General features: G+C 31.3%; 1 protein-coding gene across 2 annotated transcripts; it reads right to left on the bottom strand.

Annotated features, from left to right (window-relative positions):
- Positions 1–13275: 13275 nt before the first annotated feature.
- On the bottom strand, positions 13276–23031 carry LOC105116705 (probable protein phosphatase 2C 6). Of its 2 annotated transcripts, none has more exons than XM_011014160.1 (4): positions 22296–23031; positions 16081–16371; positions 15465–15570; positions 13276–14138 (listed from the first exon to the last, which is right to left on the bottom strand). In XM_011014160.1, exons 1-4 carry the CDS (start codon positions 22746–22748, stop codon positions 13807–13809), a joined length of 1182 nt encoding a protein of 393 aa, XP_011012462.1. In that variant the 5' UTR covers positions 22749–23031; the 3' UTR covers positions 13276–13806. The 2 variants fall into 2 exon arrangements, with proteins under 2 accessions (XP_011012462.1, XP_011012464.1); XM_011014162.1 differs by having other exon boundaries at positions 13276–14120; positions 22296–23029.
- Between the last annotated feature and the right edge of the window lie 792 nt (positions 23032–23823).

The following is a 23823-nucleotide window of genomic DNA, read 5'->3' as shown; positions in this document are numbered from 1 at the left end:
TATGATTGCCTTTCTAATTTCTCATCTATAAAACCCTCTCTTCCTTCCTTTCATTTCTACTCAACCCATACATTCAACAAATACAGAAGTGTGTAGAAATGGCAAGTTCCTCAAGTCATCAAATAAGAAATATTTGTGTTAAGTTCCTCAAGTCAAAATGGCAAGTTCCTCAAGTCACGATATAAGAAATATTTGTGTTTTCGGTGGATCTAGTCCTGGGAAAGAAATGGAGTTTTTAGAATCAGCAAATCATCTTGGTCAAGTGCTAGCTGAGAGAAAGATTCATTTAGTGTATGGGGGAGGCAGTCTTGGGTTAATGGGAGGTGTGTCAATAGCTGCATTTTTAGGAGGTAGTCAGGTTTTGGGGGTTGTCCCCGAAGCTTTAGCACAAGGGGACATCATTGGAAAAACAATTGGAGAGGAACTTCAGGTCTCCACAATGTCGGCTCGAATGAATGCAATCTTTAACCATGTTGATGCCTTCATTGCTTTACCAGGTGTTCTAGGCACATTGGAAAAGATCTTTCATATTTCCTCTTGGGCCCAACTGCACATTCACCATAAACTCATAGGTTTGTTAAATGTTAATGGTTATTATGATAAGTTGTTGTCTTTTCTTGATCATGCTGTGGAACAGGAATTTCTAACATCTTCTGCACGACAAATCATAATCTCTACTGCTACTGCTGAACAATTAATTGACTACCTACAATCCTTCATTCCTGTAATTGATCCTTCCATAAGTCGCATAAATTGGTCAACTAAAGAAAGCCGTAAAAAGCTTAGATTGGATTTGAGCCTTCATTTGTGAATTTTTGTGTCTTTTGGTTTTATTATTGTGTTTTGTTATTTCTTATTTTTGTTTCAGTGTGTTTCAGGTTTGTCAGTATTCATTATTTCAGGTGATATCTTTTATACTCTATCTTTCTACCTTTAAACATTGAGGACAATGTCTCATTTTGGTTGGGGGGAGAGGGTAGTAGTTGATAAAAAAAAATTATTTTTCATTTCATAAAGCATGTGCATAATTGTTGTTACTAGGATGGCAGAGTAAAGGAGCTCTTTTGTTAAAGTGACTCTTGAGACGCATCTTAGTAACCATTCTTAACAAGGTCTATTATAATACTTCTTGAAATATTCAGATTTACAAACTCTCTCATTATTATCACTTAATTCTGCTCATATACTCATTTAACATGTATTCTTAAACCTTAATTTTCACACACACAACTTAACATATGATTGTGGGTTGCATTATTTATTGTTTATAATAATTGTTATTATTTATTCTTACAAACCTTGACATTTGTTATTATAATTGTTTAATCCTTACATTAATTTTCCATCTCCAAGTTATCATCATCTTCTTCTTCTTCTCTTTCTTTATTATTATTATTATTACTACTACTACTACTACTATTATTATTATTATTATTATTATTATTATTATTATTATTATTATTATTATTGTTATTGTCATTGTTGTTATTATTGTTATTACTATTATTATTGTTGTTGTTTTTATTATTATTGTTGTTGTACTATTCTCGTTTTATAATTTGTACAATTAACCTCCCTATGGTTCGACCCCGGTCTTGCCGGGTTATTTATTACTTCGACACTCCTGCACTTGGGAGAAGACATCAATCTTTTAGTCGTGTCAAGTTTTTGACGCCGTTGCCAGGGAGGTAAGTTCTTGTATAAATTATAGTAGTTATTTTATTTTCTCTTTTCACTTTTCTTGTATATAACTTTGTTTCTTTTTTCTTGTTTCTTCTTCTTTTGTTTTCTTTTTCCTTTCATTTTATTCCTACACGTGCATGAGACTGTGGTCACGTACATCAAGTGGTAGACTTTGTAGGGTATCCTCATCATTTTCAGAAAATATGGCCGAAGAAGATAATCAATCACTTCATGATGAGAATAATGAGAATAACCGTGCTAGAACACTTAGAGACCACATGAATCCCACAAGAACAAGTGCACCATCATGCATAGTTTTTCCTCCCGTTGCATCTCATTTTAATTTTAAACCAGGCATTATTCAACTTTTACCTTCTTTTCATGGCTTAGATTTAGAAAATCCATATTGCATTTAAGTGAATTTGAGGAGGTCTGCAACACATATAATAATTTAAATTGTAGCATGAACACCATCAGATTAAAGCTTTTTCCTTTTTTATTAAAATATAAAGCTAAAACATGGCTATAAAATTTGAGACCAGGATCCATTCGTGCTTGGGATGAAATGCAACAACAGTTTTTAAAGAAGTTTTACTCATCCCACAGAACAAACTATTTCAAAAGACAAATCACTACTTTCACTCAAAAACCAGGAGAAACATTTTACCAATGTTGGGATAGGTATCGAGACTTGCTTAGTACTTGCCCTCATCATGATTTTGAAACATGGAGATTGATTTCACATTTCTATGAAGGGTTAACACCTAAAGATAGGCAAATGGTTGAATTGGTGTGCAATGGAACTTTTGAAGATAAAGACCCTGATGAAGCAATGGAGTACTTAGACTTGTTAGTTGAAAATGCTCAAAATTGGGACACCGCGGGTACTTATGAGGCACCGAGTAAAACTCAACCTCATACATATAGTGGAGGTATGTACAACCTTAGGGAAGATCATGACCTTCAAGCCAAGTTTGCATCTTTAGCTAGAAAAGTCGAGGCATTAGAATTGAAAGAGTGGTCAATTAAAATCTGTTGAAAACATTGTGTGTCAAATATGTGAAACAAATGAACAGTCAACCAATAACTGTCCAACCTTGCCTTCTTTTAAGGAATGTCTCCGTAAATAAGCCCATGTTTTAAACAGTTTTCAAAGGGCCAACCACAACCCATACTCCCAAACATACAACCCTGATTGGAGAAATCACCAAAATTTTAGTTGGAAGAGTGACAATGCACAAACTTCACCACCATAGTTTCAAGCACACCATAATTTCCAAAATTCTTATGGATATGCACCTCCTTATTCTCTACCTCCTAGAAGAAATTTTGAGGAAACTTTGTATGCATTCATTGAAAAGCAAGAGACAATCAACACTCAACTTGCTCAAAGCATAACAGACTTTAAAGATACTCTTGCAAAATTCACATCTACTCTCAATTTTCAAGAGAAAGGTAAGTTTCCATCTCAACCACAGCAAAATCCCAAGGGGCAATATAATGCAATTGCAAGTAGTCCTGGAAGTGAACACATGGATCAAGTCAAATCAGTTATCACTCTTTATAGTGGTAAGGTTATTCAAAAACCAATTCTTGAACCTTGTGAAAAAGATGATGAGTCAATCTCTAAGGGTAAGGAAAGGGTTGAATCTGAACATTGCAAAGAAAAGACTAATTCCGCTCCAGCACTTTCATTTTCTCATGCCATGACCAATCAAGAAGAAATCAAGGATGAAAAAGGCACCGAAAATGTTGATGCGGATCTTTTATCAAAAGTGACAATAGATTTGACACCCAACATCACACCAATCGATGATTACTTTCCTGATGAATCTCTACTTTCTCTTAGTTCAATGTCTTGATTTGCTAAAAATATCTATTTTCTTGCTTCAGGATTTTTGCCAGCTCACTAGAGTACCGAAGACAAAAGAAAATTTTTGAGCAATGTGCAAAATTTTTATTGGGATGACCCTTACTTATTCAATTATTATCCTGATCAAATATTTCAAAAATGCATTCTCGACAATGAGGTAAGTAATTTCATTAAATTTTGTCACTCTAAGGCACGTGGGGATCATTTCTCATCAAAAAAGAGAATTGTAGAAATCTTACAAAGCGGATTTTATTGGCCCACCATATTCAAGGAATCACATGCATTCCGCAAAACCTGTGAAAATTATCAAAAGGTGGGATTTATTTCAAAACATAGAGAGTCTTTAGATAATCTTCTATTGACTCTTAAGTCTCATCATAGTCAAGATAAGCATCGTGCAATTCATGATTTATGGCCAATATTCCATAAGGAACATGCTCGACATAGTCTTGGGAATCTGACTAAAAAAGACCCTGTTTGCCGGTTTTTAAGAAAACTGGATGGGAAGCCTATCCCCAACCCATAGAGGGTGTTTAAGCCGTTCTTGGACGTAAAACCAAGGGAAGATGTGAGTCATAATCACAACTGCGATTTGAATTTTTGTTAGTAAAAACTTGTGTCTTTTGGTTTTATTAATAGCATAATATTTGTGTTTTGTTGTTTTGTATATTTGTTTAAGTGTGTTTCAGGTTTGTCAATGTTCGTTATTTCAGGTGATATCTTTTATACTGTATCTTTCTACCTTTAAACATTGAGGACAATGTCTCGTTTTGGTTGGGGGAGAGGGTAGTAGTTGATAAAAAAAAATTATTTTTCATTTCATAAAGCATATGCATAATTGTTGTTACTAGGATGGCAGAGTAAAGGAGCTCTTTTGTTAAAGTGACTCTTGAGACGCATCTTAGTAACCATTCTTAACAAGGTCTATTATAATACTTCTTGAAATATTCAGGTTTACAAACTCTCACATTGTTATCACTCAATTCTGCTCATATACTTATTTAACATCTATTCTTAAATCTTAATTTCAACACACACACTTTAACATATGATTGTGGGTTGCATATTGGATTATTACATTATTTATGTTCTTTTGTTAAAGGTAACAACTAAGGGAAAGGGATTGTATATAATTAAAAAAAAAAAAAAAAACAAATATAATAATAAAAAAAAAAGAAAAGAAAAAAGAAAAGAAAAAAGAAAAGAAAAAAGAAAAGAAAGAAAAAAAATAATAATAATAAAAATGTAGATAAGTTTGGTTTCGTAGCCTCCCTAACCTAAGCAATTAAGCCCGAAGGGGTGTTTTAACACCTAATACCCTAAAGTCAACTGACTTGGGAGCTATTGGCCCAACACTTGTTACATGGGTTGAGAAGAAAAGCTTAAGGGAATCAAACATTGCACTATCTATATATCAGTATCTGCGACCCGAGTTACTAAGCTCGTAGGGGTGTCTTAACACCTAATGCCCTAAGACCAACTGGTCAGGGAGTCATTAGCCGAAAGCTCGTTACATGGGTTAAAGATGCATGGTGTTTTTAAATTATATGTATATATATTTAAAAAAAAAAGACAAAAATAATAATCCTAACCCAAGAAAGTTAACCTTAAACATTAGAACAAAAATTTTATTTTCTTTCAAGAAAAGTCCCATAATTATGTATTGATACATTGAGCACAAAAGAAAGGTTTATGAATATCTTGTTAAGAGGTATTGACCAGGTATTGACCAGGTTTGTTTATTAGGATAGATTAATGGAAGTTAAATGATGAATACCTTGCTTTGTGGAATTTGCAAATTGTTTTTCTATTTTAACGCTTTGATTACTAGGGACTAGTAATAAGCTGGTTAGGGGGTGTGATTAGTACTTAAAAGTGCATTTTTATCAAGGTTTTATATCATAATTTTGCACTTGAAGTATCAATAACTCCTTAACTAAAGCATGTTTTATAATAATATATCTAATAATATAAGATACCTTTAATTTGTGGTAAATGTTAATTTTAAATGCAGGCCTATCACATAAATGAAAGGATTGATTGATGACTTTAAGAACTTAAATTGCAAGGGCAAAGAGATGACCAAAATTAGAAAATAAATGTCGGTGCAATCCAAATCGGAACACTGTTCGGCAATTAGGTCATATCTGGAGCTATAGATCTCAGATTTAAATCTACTTTATATGGATGGAAAGGTAATACATAGGCCTACAACTTTCATATGGAGCCCAAGATCTAAAAAGGCCATTTTCAAGTCCAAATTGTTGCAACAACAAAGAAGCCCGAATCTGTCCTCCAGCCTAAGCACTATTTAGTATTGTGGCCATATCTGGAGTTCTAGAAGTCAAAATGAGCTGAAGTTTTTACACAAGAAAGCTGAGACAATTACCTACAACTTTCATGTTTTCAAGGGGCTCCAATTTTGACATTATCAATGACGTTTTAGGCAGACAAGAGAAGATAAGGATTGTCACCAAGTCAAGAGTTGGCCACCCACTCATCAATTAGTCATCAAATCAATAGTTCCCAATTTTGGCCTATAAAAGGAGGCATTTGCCATGCATTTAGGCATCTTGGTTTCCAGATCAAGATCATGCTCTTGCTTTCTCTCTTTGTATTTTTTGTAATATTTATGCTTTGCTTTCATTAATATTAAGTTTATGCCTTTCATTTCCTTTCATTTACTTAGTTAACTTTTATCTTATTTATGTTCTTATTTTGTTTATCTATTTTTCTTTCTTTCAATATGTCTAGCTAAGTTTATTATGTCAAGGTGAAAAGGTTATACTAATGGTGTAAGAATAAGTATAGTGTAAACTCAATATGGACTTCAATGTTTGATACTAACATGTTTTGTATTTGTTATCTTGTTCACTCTTTAATACTTTGCTTGTTAAATGACTAATCTTGATTTATGTTATATAACACTTGGTACAACAAATGCTTGGCACTTTCATAGTTCATATTGTATGGTATAACCGACACCTGAGTTATGAAAGGAACTTGATTTGTTGTTAACATAAGTTATAATCATGAATGCTTGACGAGATTTACAAGTATTAGCATTAATCGAATAAGATAACTAATGTAATCATGTTAACAATATATAATCTGATTGGAACCTCCTTTATGTGTGGTTTCCAATTGAATAATAAGAGTTTATACTATACTTGTTTGACATACCATTAGTGGATCCTCTAACCTTGACCTTTATTGTTATCGTTGTTAAATCTTTACGTTAATATTCCATCTCAAAGTTCTCATCTTCTTCTTCTTCTTCTCCTTCTTTTTCTTTATTATTGTTATTATTGTTATTACTATTAATATTAGTATTACTACTATTATTATTATTGTTATTGTTATTATTGTTATTATTATTGTTATTACTATTATTATTATTGTTGTTGTTGTTATTATTATTGTTGTATTATTGTATTTATAATTTGTACAATTAACTTCCCTATGGTTCGACCCCGGTCTTGCCGGGTTATTTATTACTTCGACACTCCTGCACTTGGAAGAAGACATCAATCTTTTAGTCGTGTCAAACGCCCTCTATGGGTCGGGGATAGGCTTCCCTTCCAATTTTCTTAAAAACTGGCAAACAGGGTCTTTTTTAGTCAGATTCCCAAGACTAAGTTGATCATGTTCTTTATGAAAATGGGTTCATAAGTCATGAATTGCACGATGCTTATCTCGACTATGATGAGACTTAAGAGTCAATAGAACATTATCTAAAGACTCTTTGTGTGTCGAAATAAATCCCACTTTTTGACAATTTTCATAGGTTTTGCGGAATGCATGTGATTCCTTGAATATGTTGGTGGGCCAGTAAAATCCATTTTGTAAGATTTCTACAATTCTCTTTTTTGATAAGAAATGATCCCCACGTGCCTTAGAGTGACAAAATTTAATGACATTACTTACCTCATTGTCGGGAATGCATCTTTGAAATATTTGATCAGGACAATAATTGAATAAGTAAAGGTCATCCCAATAAAATTTTTGCACGTTGCTCAAAAATTTTCTTTTGTCTTCGGTACTCCAGTGAGCTAGCAAAACTCCTGAAGCAAGAAAATTGATATGTTTAGCAAACCAAGGCATTGAACTAAGTGAAAGTAAAGATTCATCAGGAAAGTAATCATTGATTGGTGTGATGTCGGGTGTCGAATCTATTATCACTTTTGATAAAAGATCCGCATCAACATTTTCGATGCCTTTTTCATCCTCGATTTCTTCCTGATTAGTCATGGTATAAGGAAATGGAAGTGCTGGCAGGGAATCAATCTTTTCCTTGCAATATTCAGATTCAACCCCTTCCTTACCCTTAGAGAATGACTCATCATCTTTCTCACAAGGTTCAAGAGTGGGTTTTTTTAATAACCTTACCACTACGAAGAGTGATGACTGATTTGATTTGATCCATGTGTTGACTTCCAGAACTACTTGCATTCGTATTGTATTGCTCCTTGGGATTTTGCTGTAGTTGAGATGGAAACTTACCTTTCTCTTGAAAACTGAGAGCAGATGTTAATTTTGCAAGAGTATATTTAAAAGCTGTCATGTTTTGAGCAAGTTGAGTATTGATTGTCTCTTGCTTTTCAATGAATGCATGCAATGTTTCCTCAAGATTTCTTCTAGGAGGTGGAGCATAAGGAGGTGCATATCCATGAGAATTTTGGAAATTATGGTGTGCTTGAAACAATGGTTATGAAGTTTGTGCATTGTTGTTATGACTCTTCCAACTAAAATTTGGGTGATTTCTCCAACCAGGGTTATATGTTTGGGAGTATGGGTTGTGGTTAGGCCTTTGGAAACTGTTTAAAGCATGAGCTTGTTCATAGAGACATTCCTTAAAAGAAGGCAAGGTTGGACAATTATTGGTTGAGTGTTCATTTGTTTCATATATTTGACACACAATGTTTTGAACAAATTTTATTTGACCACTTTTTCAATTCTAATGCCTTGACTTTTCTAGCTAAAGATGCAAACTTGGCTTGAAGATCATGATCTTCCCTAAGGTTGTACATGCCTCCATTAGATGTATGAGGTTGAGTTTTACTCGGTACCTCATAAGTACCCGCGGTGTCCCAATTTTGAGCATTTTCATCTAACAAGTCTAAGTACTTCATTGCTTCATTAGGATCTTTATCTTCAAAAGTTTCATTACACATCAATTCAACCATTTGTCTATTCTAGGTGTTAACCCTTCATAGAAATGTGAAACCAATCTCCATGTTTCAAAACCATGATGAGGGCAAGTACTAAGCAAGTCTCGATACCTATCCCAACATTGGTAAAATGTTTCTCCTGGTTTTTTAGTGAAAGTGGTGATTTGTCTTTTGAAAGAGTTTGTTCGATGAGATGGGAAAAACTTCTTTAAAAACTGTTGTTGCATTTCATCCCAATCACGAATGGATCCTGATCTCAAATTTTGTAGCCATGTTTTAGCTTTATCTTTTAATGAAAAAAAAAAAAAGCTTTAATCTGATGGTGTTCATGCTACAATTTAAATTATTATATGTGTTGCAGACCTCCTCAAATTCCCTTAAATGCAAGTATGGATTTTCCAATTCTAAGCCATGAAAAGAAGGTAAAAGTTGAATAATGTCTGGCTTAAAATTAAAATGAGATGCATCGGGAGGAAAAACTATGCATGATGGTGCACTTGTTCTTGTGGGATTTATGTGGTCTCTAAGTGTTCTCGCACGGTTATTCTCATTATTCTCATTATGAAGTGATTGATTATCTTCTTCGGCTATATTTTCTAAAAATGATGAATATACCCTACAAAGTCTACCACTTGATGTACGTAACCACACTCTCATGCACGTGTAGGAATAGAATAAAAGGAAAAAGAAAACAAAAGAAGAAGAAATAAGAGAAAAGAAACAAAGTTATATACAAGAAAAGTGAAAAGAGAAAATAAAATAAATATTATAATTTATACAAAACTTACCTCCCCAGCAACGGCGCCAAAAACTTGACACGACTAAAAGATTGATGTCTTCTCCCAAGTGCAAGAGTGTCCCGGCAAGACCGGGGTCGAACCATAGGGAGGTTAATTGTACAAATTATAAATAACAATAATACTAATAACAACAACAACAACAATAATAATAGTAATTACAATAATAACAATAACAATAATAGTAGTAGTAGTAGTAGTAGTAGTAGTAGTAATACTAATAATAATAGTAATAATAATAATGATAATAAAGAAAAAGAAGGAGAAGAAGAAGATGAAGATGAAAAATTAATGTAAGGATTAAACAATAATAATAACAAATGTCAAGGTTAGAGGATCCACTAATGGTATGTCAAACAAGTATAGTATAAACTCTTATTATTCAATTGGAAACCACACACAAAGGAGGTTCTAATCAGATTATAGATTGTTAACATGATTACATTAGTCATCTTATTTAATTAATGCTAATACTTGTAAATTTCGTCAAGCATTCATGATTATAACTTATGTTAACAACAAATCAAGTTCTTTTCATAGCTCAGATGTCGGTTATACCATATAGTATGGGCTATGAAAGTGCCAAGCATTTGTTGTACCAATTGTTATACAACATAAATCAAGATTAGTCATTTAACAAGCAGAGTATTAAAGAGTGAACAAGATAACAAATATAAAATATATTAGTATCAAACATTAAAGTCCATATTAAGTTTACACTATACTTATTCTAACACTATTAGTGTAACCTTTTCACCTTGACATAATAAACTTAACTAGACATAATGAAAGAAAGAAAAATAAATAAACAAAATAAGAACATAAATAAGATAAAAGTTAACTAAGTAAATGAAAGGAAATGAAAGGCATAAACTTGATATTAATAAAAGCAAAGCATAAACATTACAAAAAATACAAAGAGAGAAAGCAAAAGCATGATCTTGATCTGGAGACCAGGATGCCTAAATGCATGGCAAATGCCTCCTTTTATAGGCCAAAATTGGGAAATATTGATTTGATGACTAATTGATGAGTGGGTGGCTAACTCTTGACTTGGTGACAATCCTTATCTTCTTTTTTCTGCCCACAATGTCATTGCTAACATCAAAATTGGAGCCACTCGAAATATGAAAATTGTAGAAAATTGTCTCAGATTTCTTGTGTAAACAATTCAACTCATGTGGACTTCTAGAACTCCAGATATAGGTCAAACATTGAACAGTGCTCAGGCTGGAAGATAGATTCGGGCTTCTTTGTTGTTGCTCCAATTTGGATTTGAAAATGACCTTTTTAGATCTTGGGTGCCATATGAAAGTTGTAGGCCTATGTCTTACCTTTCTAGCCATATAAAGTGGACCTAAATATGAGATCTACAACTCCAGATATGACTCAATTACCGAACAGTGTTCCGGTTTGGATTGCACCAGCATCTCCTTTCTAAGTTTGGCCATCTCTTTGTCCGTTCAATTTCAATTCTTAAAGTCATCAATCAATCCTTTCATTTATGTGATAGGCCTGCATTTAAAATGAACATTTACCACAAATTAAAGGTATCTTATATTATTAATTAAAAATAGATATTTACCATAAATTATAGGTATCTTATATTATTATATATAATATTATAAAACATGCTTTAGTTAAGGAGTTATTGATACTTCAAGTGCAAAATAATGATATAAAACCATGATAAAAATGCACTTTTAAGTACTAATCAAACTACAAGTTTCCACAATGATTAAAAAAAAAATCTTTATAATTTTCACAAATGGGTAAGTCATCTGAAAAAATAAAACCATGTTGAAAAACTTTCATATTTTTCACAAATGGATAGGTCAATTAGAAAAATGAGACCAATGCTAAAATTCTTCTTATTTCTCAAAAACAAGTAGGTCACATAAAGAAATGAGACCTTGATTAAAAAAAATATAATTTTCATAAACGAGTAGATCAGCTGGAGATTAAGAACAATGAAAAAACCAATATGAAAGTACAAAAAAGCCCTTCAAGTCTTGAATTAAAAATTGTGGTTCGCATCCTAGTGGAGATGTGCATTGTGCAATTCATGATTTATGGCCACAATTCAATAAAGAACATGATCGACTTAGTCTTGGGAATCTGACTAAAAAAGACCATGTTTGCCGATTTTTAAAAAAACTGGATGGGAAGCCTATCCCTAACCCGTAAAGAGCATTTAAGTTGTTCTTAAACATAAAATCAAGAAAAGGAGTGAGTTATAATAACAATTACTTGTACATACACATGTTTTTTTTAAATAAAAATAAAATAGATAAATAGAAAGAAAGTGTGAGAGACTCCAGCTGACCTACATATAGGTGATATGATTGCATTTTCAAATTCTCATCTATAAAATCTTTTCTTTCTTCCCTTCATTTCTACTCAACCCATACATTCAACATATATAAAAGTGTGTAGAAATGACATGTTCCTCAAGTCATCACATAAAAAATATTTGTGTCTTCGGTGGATCCGGTACTGGGAAGGAAATAGAGTTTTTAGAATCAGTAAATTATTTTGGTCAGGTACTAGCTGAGATAAATATTCATTTAGTATATAAGGGAGACAACCTTGGGTTAATTGGAGGAGTGTCAATAACTATATTTTTAAGAGGTAGTCAAGTTTTGGAGGTTGTCCCTAAAGTTTTAGCATAAAGGAATATAATTGGAAAAATAATTGAAAAGGAACTACATGTCTATGTCTCTATAATGATTAAAAAAATCTTTATAATTTTCACAAACAGGTAAGTCATCTAAAAAAATAAAACCATATTGAAAAAATCTTATATTTTTCACAAATGGGTAGATTTCTCAAAAAATAAGACTAGCACTGAAAAATCTTTTTATTTTCCTTAGTCAAGCAGGATACTTAAAGAAATGAGATCAATCTTGAAAAACTTTCATGTTTTTTATAAATGGATAAGTCAATTAGAAAAATGAGACCAATGCTAAAATTCTTCTTATTTCTCAAAAACAAGTAGGTCACATAAAAAAATGAGACCTTGATTAAAAAAAAAATATAATTTTCACAAACACTGGTCACCTAGAGATTAAGAACAATGAAAAAACCAACATGAAGGTACAAAAAAGCCCTTCAAGTCTTGAATTAAAAATTTTGGATCAAGGGTAACATGGTAATTGGATTGTGCTTTCAGAAATGGAATTCCAAAAAAGCATTCACAAGGGAGTTGAATGGTTTTATTTCTTTGAGGGTTATTTTACTGTGAAAAAAATAATATAAGCCCCTAGTCAATTATAGAATAGCTAATGAATCCCGTAAAAAAAATTATTTTACCACTCAGCACCACTTCATTAAGTTGGTTTTGTTAAACGCAAAGATACAATTTTATAGTTCCAATCCACTAGGAACTACACATTGTCTAGTGTACTTTTGCCACACCAATTGTGTTATGTTAATCTAACAATCAAACCTGAAATATAGCTAGCCAACAAGAAGATCAAGGCATTATGTAGTACATAGCTAGCCAACGAGAAGGATCTCCATTCTTGATTTCTCTGGTCACCAAGGGGGTTGGAGTGATAAGGACCAAAAGGAGGTAAGCAAAGCAGGAACTAGGACACTTTTTTTAAATTTTGTAGTGATAAGGACCAAAAGGACGTAAGCAAGGCTGGAACTAGGACACTTTATTTCAATTTTGTTTAAAGAGTTGCCGAACACGTTAGTTTTCCTGCTGCATACGAGCTACTCTATAAAACCCTGCAACAGCTTGGATATTAAGCTTTTCACAAATCGCCAGTGAACAAACGGGGCACAATTTCATGATTTAACAAATGCCTGCGATTTGACAAGTACTGTCAATCTTATTCGACCTCCCAGGCATCAAGACTGAAGACAGAATAGTTATTTCCAACACAAACCAAACAATAACTTCAAATTGAAAAACAGAAGCAAGAATGATCTTGCAATCTCCCAGTTTTTTTCCTCTTGCTTACAGGAATATCATGCAACCACTTTTCTTCTTTTCAATTAAGTTTTTCTTCTTCTTTTTTTTCGTTTTGATCAAACCAGTTAAAAGTAAGGATTGATCTATTCTTCTGGCGACAGGGAACCAGTTCTGGATGTTATGAAGCAGCAGTTGTCTGCCGGTTCTATACAGGTCAGGAATAGGAGCTCAAACCTATTGAGTCACATGATGAGAGTCCAGTCTATCAGAGACAATGAACTTCAAACAATTGAACTCAGCTCTAACTTTGAGAGGAGAGATAATGGTATTTCAAGGAAATAGGAGGCAGTGCAAGTGATCCTAGTCCCCTCTTGACTGCCTCACCTGGCGCCTTCTCTTTTTCAGATCAACAACAATGATTGAAATGTTATCAGAGCTGTTTCTGCCATATGCTATTTCTTGGAGATTATCAGCAACGGTTTGTGCTGGTGAAAAACCATCAGATGATCTGCGCCACCTTCTTAGTATCCGGCGAGCAACTTCTCCCACCTCTTCATTTGTCATGACATCCCAAAGACCATCACTCGCCAAAATCAAGCATTCATCCTCATCAGTCCTAGTCATGAAAGTAACCTCAGGCACCGGTATTATCCATGGCCTTAAATAGCGATCACCTAGGACATGAAAGTAAGCTGCAATGAAATTCAGTAACTATTGTCCTTCTAAAGTAGTTAGCCAAAAAGGCAAGATGGATTCCCAAAAATTCTCGAAGGAGCATGTTTGATATTTCATATTTTGAGTTTATTTACGAGTACTGAGCCTTCCCTGATAGACAACAAAAAAACAATTAAACCACCACTAGAAATTAAAGAACACATAACTTTTTATACAATTTTCTTCCTTCCATGTCATATCATAGGAATCAGGTCGTTCAATATCATATTCCTTTCTAATTATAAACCACAGCAACAAGTGTTGGTGATTCAACAACAATAAGAACCCTCTTTCTCATTAAATAAAAATAAAAAAACATTAAGAATCCTCAAAAGAGCGTCAATTAACTACAAGGACAAACCCAACCAACGGCCTACGAAAATGGATGGGATCCAAGATGCCTGTCATAGCAGCACTATAGTTATAACAGACCAACAATAATGTTGTCAAGTACTTGTTTCGAGGATGGTGCATCAAGGAAACACCACAAGACTCGCAAAACTTCAAAAAGTGCACAACCACCAGAGATTCACATAACAAATACAATTCTTCTATACCATACCATCAAAATAATGGGAAAAAATGTCATTAAACGATTTACAGAGGGATGATCAGATCAATATGCAAGATTTTTAATGATACATTCAATAAAAGCCCTACTTATTCGTAATAATTTTGAAGCAAAGTGATTTATCAATCTTTCAACAGATAATGAGACAATCACACCAGGATCTCATTGTTGTGTGCAATTCAAACAGCAAACACTTGGCTTTAAAGTTGTCAATCACCCTAAGACACTGATGAACAAGTTTTCTGATCCAGTATAAACAACATTACTGATTGAGATGTGAAGTCATGAAAAGGAAACAGCAACAAAAACATGTTTTCAAATATGCTAATCAAAGGAAACATTACCTATGACCCAAAATATAAGTGCATATGTGTGCTTGTGTTTACCTAGAATAATATAGAATTCTATTTTTGTGTGCAGACAGGTGGTCAATTATGGTACTATATATGAGGACACAAAGAAACATGATATTATTTTGTCATGGCAATTCAAAACTACGAGAATTCTTAGTCCGAGTGTAGAGATTGACAATCCCGTGAAACTTGTGAAATTTAGTCTTCAGCACAACAGAAGAGGCATAGCTACCGGAAGAAGCAAGATAGCATAATCATGTCCACCAGTATACAATGATTAATCAAAGATAATTCAACAACAAGTGCAAAAGAAAAATAAATGTTCTACAAAATATGAAGAGGATATTTAATATGAAGAGACTTGTGGATAGAAAAAAAACCTATAGCTCTGGACATAGCAAGGACCCCAAGTACCCTAGCACCATTCCAGTTTATGACTCTCCCCCCTTGCCCTTCAATTCTCATTAGTTCATCACTTCTGTCAGGCTGAAAAAGAAACAATATATGTCCTAAATCTTGTTAATACGAGATAAAATTGTGTTAAGTTTTGAACGAGCACCTAGTATGTATGTGTGTATGCTGTAAACAAAGTATTTTAAGCCCTCTACATGGAAATGGACAATTTGACATTTTGAATGTCTTGCAGTTGTGAAGCCTTCCATTTAACCTTAGAAAGTACCCAAAAATATGCGCAGAACACTATATTGGAGGAACTTATACTCTATTTTGCATTTCATATATCTTAGAACTCTATTCTTCATTTTATTCAGTTGCCATAGGTGATGTGTAGAAGTAAATGCCACAAGTGCAGAAGACTAAGGGGTATCATACGGAAATTTACCGTCATCCAGGTGACCTAAAATAAGGCGTGGTGATGATTTAGATAAAGATATCAGTTCCAGTAATAGAATTCTTTGGAGGGGAAATCAGATAAACACTTAAATGAATAACTTTAAAAAATAATGCACAAAAAGCATTAAAAGATTCAGATATAACCTTATGGTCAACAGTAAGAGGAATAGCTTCCGTCCTCCGAAGAAGTACAGCCCTGGAGTCACCACAGTTGGATGTAATAATCTGACAACCAGATAGCACGACAACGACTGCTGTTGATCCCACCATTTCGGGTGCAACTCCCTGGGTCAATACCTCATTGTCAGCCCTCCCAAAACCACTAGAAAATGTAGCTTCCCATCTTCTCTGCCATTCACAGCCATGAATTGTTTGATCACGATCCCACTCTTCTAGTATAACTTCATGCATTCTCTCTTTACAGAAATTAGCTACCTATAAATTACAAACCAAAACATAGGATCAATATATATATATGCTTTGAACAGGTATAAATTCAGTAGTGTTAAATTTTAACATGGCTACAAAAAGGAAAATTATATTTCTCTCTAGAGATCAATTTCATGATACATGAAATTATCTTATAAGGAACTATTTTATGATTTTTTTTTTTCAATTCAATTTCCATCTTATAAATTTGTATAAATACATTACATATTAAAATATTATTATTGTATAATACCTAAAGAAATAATTTTTATTTTCCTCAAAAAAAGATCATTGTTTCCCTCAACACCTAGTTCAAAGGTTTTATAACTCAGAGAGCAATATTGTCATTACATTATTATAATGAATAATATTTTATGTCTTGTTGAACAATAATTTCACTTTTACCTTTATGTTCTTGTTAATATATAAAAAAAATAAGTCCATCATTTCAATTTTTAGATATAAAGACAATACAAAAATTAATGTATATTTTTTCTTTCTTGAAACTAAATATTTATAATGAGTGGAGAAAATATATTTGTTTAAAAAATATTTAAAGGATATGTAAAAACCATGATTAAACAATATATCAAGAAAAAATGCTCAAGAAACATATTATAGGCATAAAATAAATATTATCTCATTTTATGTTATCTCATCTCCTACCATTAAAGCATTAAAAAGAGAGAAGAATAAGAATTTATTTCTATCCACTTTACCAATCACATATCAGTCACGTCTCCAAGATCTTGTCTCCTACAACCTCGTCCAAATAATTTCATCTCATTTATCTTGTTGCTATTAATATAATCTCTGAGAATTTATATGTTGGTTAAAGAAGGATGTCCCTTCCTTGATTTTCTGAATTCAAACATTAGGGTTAAAATCCTTCTAATACATCAGGCTAATATAGGACGTGTGTTTAAGACCATCTGAAAAAAGACTTTGTATTGACTAATATGCAAGTTGATTTAAAAATACACTTGTCATCGAACAAAAAAAAACAGCACTACCAGCCCTTAGGGGTGTAGCTTAACTGATCAGACACTAGATTTGCTTCCTAAAAATCACCAATACAAGTTCCGCAAACCTCAGGGCCACTAAAAACTTATATGATCATTAAATTTAAGGCCGTGGGATTAATTAAAGTGCGTCCACACTGACCCGGACACCTACGTTAATCGAAAAAAAAACAACACTACCAAAATAAAATATTATTATTGAACACATTCTCATGACTTTGAAAATATCCAAAGTAAGTGTTTGCTCTCTTCAAGATGAAATTTAGAAATCTAAGAAATAAATGATTGAGTAATTAATATTTTAAAAGTGTAACCAATCAAATATATTTATATTCATGATTTTTCATCACTATTATATAATTTGCTTGTTATGTTACTAATATATCAATTTTGTAGCATAATTAAATTAATCTTTCATATAATTATTTGTTTATTGTTAACAATATTTTACTAAATATGATGTTACTTTTAATGACATGATTTAATATTTATCTATACATACAAATATCTTAGTATATGACATGATATTTTATTTTATATTATTTAGTATTTTACTTTATTGTAAATGTTAATATCTCTATACATTTTGTCATGTACTTGGTATCTTTAAGAGAAACATAATCAATAAAAATAGTTGTTTGTATTCTGTTTTATAATTGTTTGATTATTACATAAACTATCATGTGATTGTTTTGTTAGTGCTATTTTATAAATAGTTTGTCATCTTCAATAAAATTATGTGATGATGTTCTATCCTGTTTGCTCATAGAAATAGTAAGATATAGTTATTAAATATAAACAAGATTTATTAATTGGATAAAAAAATTCAATAATCCATCAACAAATTAATCTTTATGATAAAGATTTGAAATACAAAGTTCATATGAACTCAAATGAAATTATTAGTTTTTAAATTAAAAATTGTATTGAATTTAGAGAACACATTTTTTATGTTTTCCATAATTTTCTTTTTCAAGTTTTTCATTGTTTTTCAAATAAAAAGAACAAGTTAATAAATAATATAGTATTTTTCTTTTATATATAAGATTTTTTTTATCAATCTAGAACATTAAATTTTTCTTTTATATTTTCAAAAATTCTTTAATAATCTATTTTTATCGAGTATATATCTAATAAATTTTCTTCTTGAAATGAATAAGTAGTTTTTCATGAAAATAAATAAAGTAATATTTATACTTACACTATTATCATGAGAAAATAATTATTTTTAAAAAATTATTTTAGCAAAAAGCACTCTAGTTAAAATTTAAAGAATAATTTAATTTCAGTGAACTTCAATTAATATAATCCATTTTTTAATTAATTTTACTTAGGGTTAGTGTATTGAAGTCTTTTTTTTCTTTATATCTTGTTTTTTATTATTTTTTAGATAATGTGTTTATTTTTTTTTTCTTATTGTACTAACAAATTTCCCTTTAAAAAAAATATTTTTTCTTTATATATGTAATTAATAGTCCATACAAGTAACTAATACTTCAATTACATTATTATCAACATTTCATGTTGACGGATTATTTAACCATTTTAAAAACAAGCAATTGGATATTATCCTTACATAAACAAGGTGTAGAATGCTAGATATTTGAATGACTACGGTAAAGATCTTGTTAGGTGAGAGAGTCATATTTCATAGCCCTAGAAAAAAAAAATGAAATGAGACCACCTAACCATTGGTCTCGTGTCAAAATATACTAGTTTCTGTACCAGTATTTCACCTTGAAGCTAGATAAATTTTTTTTAATAAAATCAATGTTCAGTACTAAAAAGGAGTAAAAACATATATAAAAAAACACTTATGACAAACACATAAAATCATTAATTAGAGCTAACCAATATTTCCGTCAAACTCGTGGTCTAAATTAGATGACTAGAAAAAACATATATATATATATATATATATATATATATATATATAAACATGTGACTTAAGTCACTAAACATAAAGCACTCAATATAAAAAAATCATGAATTTCAATCTTAAAAAAAATTAAATGATAAAATTTAAAAAATAAATTTTAATCATACAAAAGGATTTTAAAAATAACAATTTGAAAAATAAAAATCAAGATTTTTATAAATACTACTATTAATAAGTAATATCATCACTATTATGATCATTATTATTATTATCACAATTATTGCTAAAATTATTATTATTAGTAATAATTAACCATCACAACCACTACCACAATTATTGTCAATATTATCATTATTTGTAATACTAAAAACATTCCTATTAATATTATTATTATTTTAAAAACTAACACCACAATCATTATCATTATTATTATTATTATTATTAATTTAATTAATATTGTTTTTATCATTATCATCAATAATATTTTTATTTTCATCACTATTTTTATTATTATTATTGAAAAAATAAAAATCATGAACATAATTTAAATGATAGAATTTTAAACTATAAAAACTTTAATAAAAAGGCTAAGAAAAACAATAAAAGAATAAAAAAAGGGACTAAAATGAATTATTATTATCATTGAAAAAACAAAAATCATATGCTTGATTGATTTAAAGGATTAAGTTGCAAGCCATAAAAACTTTGATAAAAAAACAAAGAGAAAAAAATTAAGAAATTAAAATAAAAGGACTAAATTGAAATAACTTATGTATGCAAATTAAAAATCAATGGTTATATTAAAAACAAACATAACTTCAAGAAAGGAAAAAATGACTAAAAAACAGCGATCAAAACTCAAATGTAAATTTAAAAAAAAAAAACTGTATTTATAGAGGTAGGAGAAATGAAGAGGAAAAAAAAAAGGATTGTTGACAATACACTCTAGATTTAGAGAACATGCCCCAACTATAATGAAATAGGAGATTGCGAATAATAATCCAAGATAGCATACAATTATTTTTTACAACTGGAACCGCTGCACACGCTAATGGCTTTTAAAATAAAAATTGTTATTTTAATAGTAAATTATGTAACTACTCTCAATCAAACTTACAACTAACAAAAAGAATTGAGATTAAAAGACTAAAATGCCCTTAACAATGAATTAAATATCTTACATTTAAGAGTCTATAAGTAATTCTACCATGTATATTAAAAAAAAACACCTAATTACCCTACCCGACACATTTATTTTTTTAGCTATGAGGCATTTTAGTTATTTTACTATTTATTAAAACATTGAATGGGCAACAATACCTCAAAACAAACGAGTAAAATGAGTAATGACTTATAAACCCTTGTGAAAATACCAAAACAAAGGCATTTATTTTTTTATGGGAATAGAAAAATATAAAGGGGACTACAATAAATCTCACATGTTTTTTGGTATATTTTTTATATGTGTGGCATGCAAAGAGACAATATCCATTCACCGCCCACATTTGCTATTTCTACCAAAGAACTAACCTTGCTCTACATATAGTGATATACCTATGGGCTCCGCCTTAAGTACTTTAAGGTTTTTTATCCACCTAAATTTAGATGAGGAAATAGCAAGGTTTTGAGTTTTTTAAAAAAAAAATAAATTAGATAAATGAATATGTTTTTAAACATGTACTCATTTGAGAGGGAAAAAAACTTCACGCCACCCTTCTCCCAAAAACCTAATATATCAATTTCTATTTATCCATTCACATGCTAGAATGAATCTTTTGTTTTCCAAAATAGAAAAAAATAAATATTTTTGTTAATTAACACCCTCTACAAATATATATTAGCTAGATAACATAAACAAAAAAAAATTAACAAGCTAACATAATTTCATATCATAATTAAAAAACATGATATTTTAAGATATTAATTAATAACATAGTATTTGAAAGAATTTGTTAACTAGACATCCACAAATTATAATAAGGAGATTTGAGAAGAAAAAAGTTCTAACAACAAATCAAAACTAAAATTATAATATCATTAGTACTACCAAAAAAATTTCAACATCACAAATTAAATGACACATCAAAATATAATCAGAGTAGAACACACTCTTCCCCTAAAGACAAGTAAGCAATTATATGAAAGAAAAAAAAATAGTACATAGAAGTTTTGATAACAACACTATTATCATGAGAAAGATCCTGACAAAATAAATTTAATGACATAATGACACCAAAAAAAATCTCCAACAAATATTAAAGTGAATCACACTTTTAATTTAAAAATAAATAAACAATTACAATTAAAAACAAAGAAAAAAAACAGGACTTCAAATGTTAGTCGAGGGTAAAAAATTCTTGATATTATTAGATTTATCTTATCATAACTTTTTTATATCAAAGTTTTCATAATTAAAATTTTATTATATCTCTAATATCTTATTTTTTTCTACCAGCCCGTTTAATATTTTTGTTTTTTAAAACCCCATATTTTCATAAACGGTTATTTTAAAGTATTATGTTTTGCAAACATAACATACACCAAATTAGGTTTAAAAAAAAATTCATAATTTTTCAAAGAAAAATAGTAATTTATTAAAAAAATTGAAAAAGCTGTGACGTAGGATGATGCATATGTGATGACGACCCCCACAGACACTCGTGACGCTAGACACACTTCTTTGATAACATCAAACGTCTGTCGCTTCTAGATATATGGACCACTCTAAACCAGATGCGTGTCTTAGCACGTCAAATCTCATTAAAATACAAATAAAAATGCTCCACAAAATTATTAGAGCTAAATACCACGTTTAGAGCGATTTGATCCAAGACCTATACTATCTTTATTTAATGAAAAACAAAATGCTTCCTGCCCCTTGTTTAATGATCGAATAATTTCATTTCTGACAAAATTATATTACCAGATATAAATAATTATATTGAAGGTTTTAAGTGTATTTAGTATTTTACTAAACGATTTGTTATGAAATGTAAATATACTGTAGACTGTAGAGTATTCGTACGTACCTGAGAGCCACCGTGACCATCATAGACACCAAAGAAATGGATGGGAGAGATCTCAGAGGAAGTTCTAGAACCAGGAGCCATACAACCTCCAACGTGATTGCACGTGCGAGACATAAAACACGGGATAACGGCAACTGCATCCTCCATCTCCTTCCGCCTCCCTATTACTGACGTGTAACCCCAGCTCACTCCTTTATTATTCCTCCCTACACACTTCTCTCTCTCCGTCACAATCGCCATCATATTTAACTCCTCCCTCGCCAAATCAACATCCCTCGGTACCACTACGGAGGTTGGAATCTCGCCGGAGCTCCCACTCGTCGTGGAAATATCACCCGAGCTGATGGTATTGATAGAACCCTCCGTGCTGCTTAGTTTGGAGGAGATTCCTGAGCTCATTGAAGCTAGCTCCAGGTCGTCTCTCTCGCGTTGGCCTTTATTTGAAGGGTCCATGTAGATCGGTGTGAGTGAAAGGGAGGAGAGAGTTTGGGAGAGGAGATAAAAAGAGAGGGAAATTAAGACAGCAGGAGAGTGACACGTGTTTGGGGAGATCTGAATCGATTACACACGCATCTTGAGTGTACTTCTTCTCATAAAGAAAAGAAATAGAGGGTCAAGTCAATCATACCAATGGTGTAAACAAGTCGTACTCAGTGTCTTTTTAACTATGCACCGCCACGTGTCTACTGGCGGTGCCACGGTGGTAGACTTTGGAGATGATGCTAGCTGAGAACGAGTTAAGGGAGAGGAAAGACTCTCTGCTTCGGTATGTATATTTAAGCACTGCACTCCATACAATTCGTGAGGTGTCAAGTGATGAGGAATCTAGGTACTTGGTAGGTGGACTCCAAAAGAGGTACGAAGTTCTACGTGGCAGGTTGGAAGGAAAGTGGGACACTGTTATTAGGTAGAATTTGACTTTTTTTTATTTTATATATATAGAAATGTGCTTAATTATCTCGGATTTTGATGTAAGGGAAAGCTGTGGTAGCCTAGCCTAGCCTAGCTCGCTAGTAATAATGATAACAAGAACGGATGAATTACCACGTTAGAATTCGTCTTTAATTAGGCAATTAAAAAGTAAGATCTAACGGTCTCAAATTGCCAGATCATTTGGGGCCGTACCTCAACGTTTAGGGAAGAGATTGAGGAATTTAAAAAAAGAAAAATGACACAGTGTAAAAAAATATATATTTTTAGGAAATAGCGTTCGAAGAGGATTCGATATCTTAAATTGTTTTTTTTTTTCAGAATAAGAATAATGGTTATATATATTATTAGGGTTTTTATTCTACTAAAAAAATCTAAGAATTGAAAAAAATTAAAATAGAATCAACTTTAGATTGTTCGAAACAGCTTTTAATTCTTTACTAAAACATTAAAATCATCATTTACTTATTTTTATGAGTTTTTCTATTATTTTTTTTATTACAAACAACCGACCAAATTTTCTTTAATAGTCTTTACTTTATCATAATAGGTAAAATTATCACCTAAATATCAAAAAATCAAGGTGAAAGAGTTTTAT

Source organism: Populus euphratica, unplaced genomic scaffold (assembly GCF_000495115.2).
Source record: "Populus euphratica unplaced genomic scaffold, PopEup_1.0 scaffold1017.1, whole genome shotgun sequence".
NCBI classification, from domain to species: Eukaryota; Viridiplantae; Streptophyta; class Magnoliopsida; order Malpighiales; family Salicaceae; genus Populus; species Populus euphratica.
This window is presented reverse-complemented; position numbering and strand designations above follow the sequence as displayed.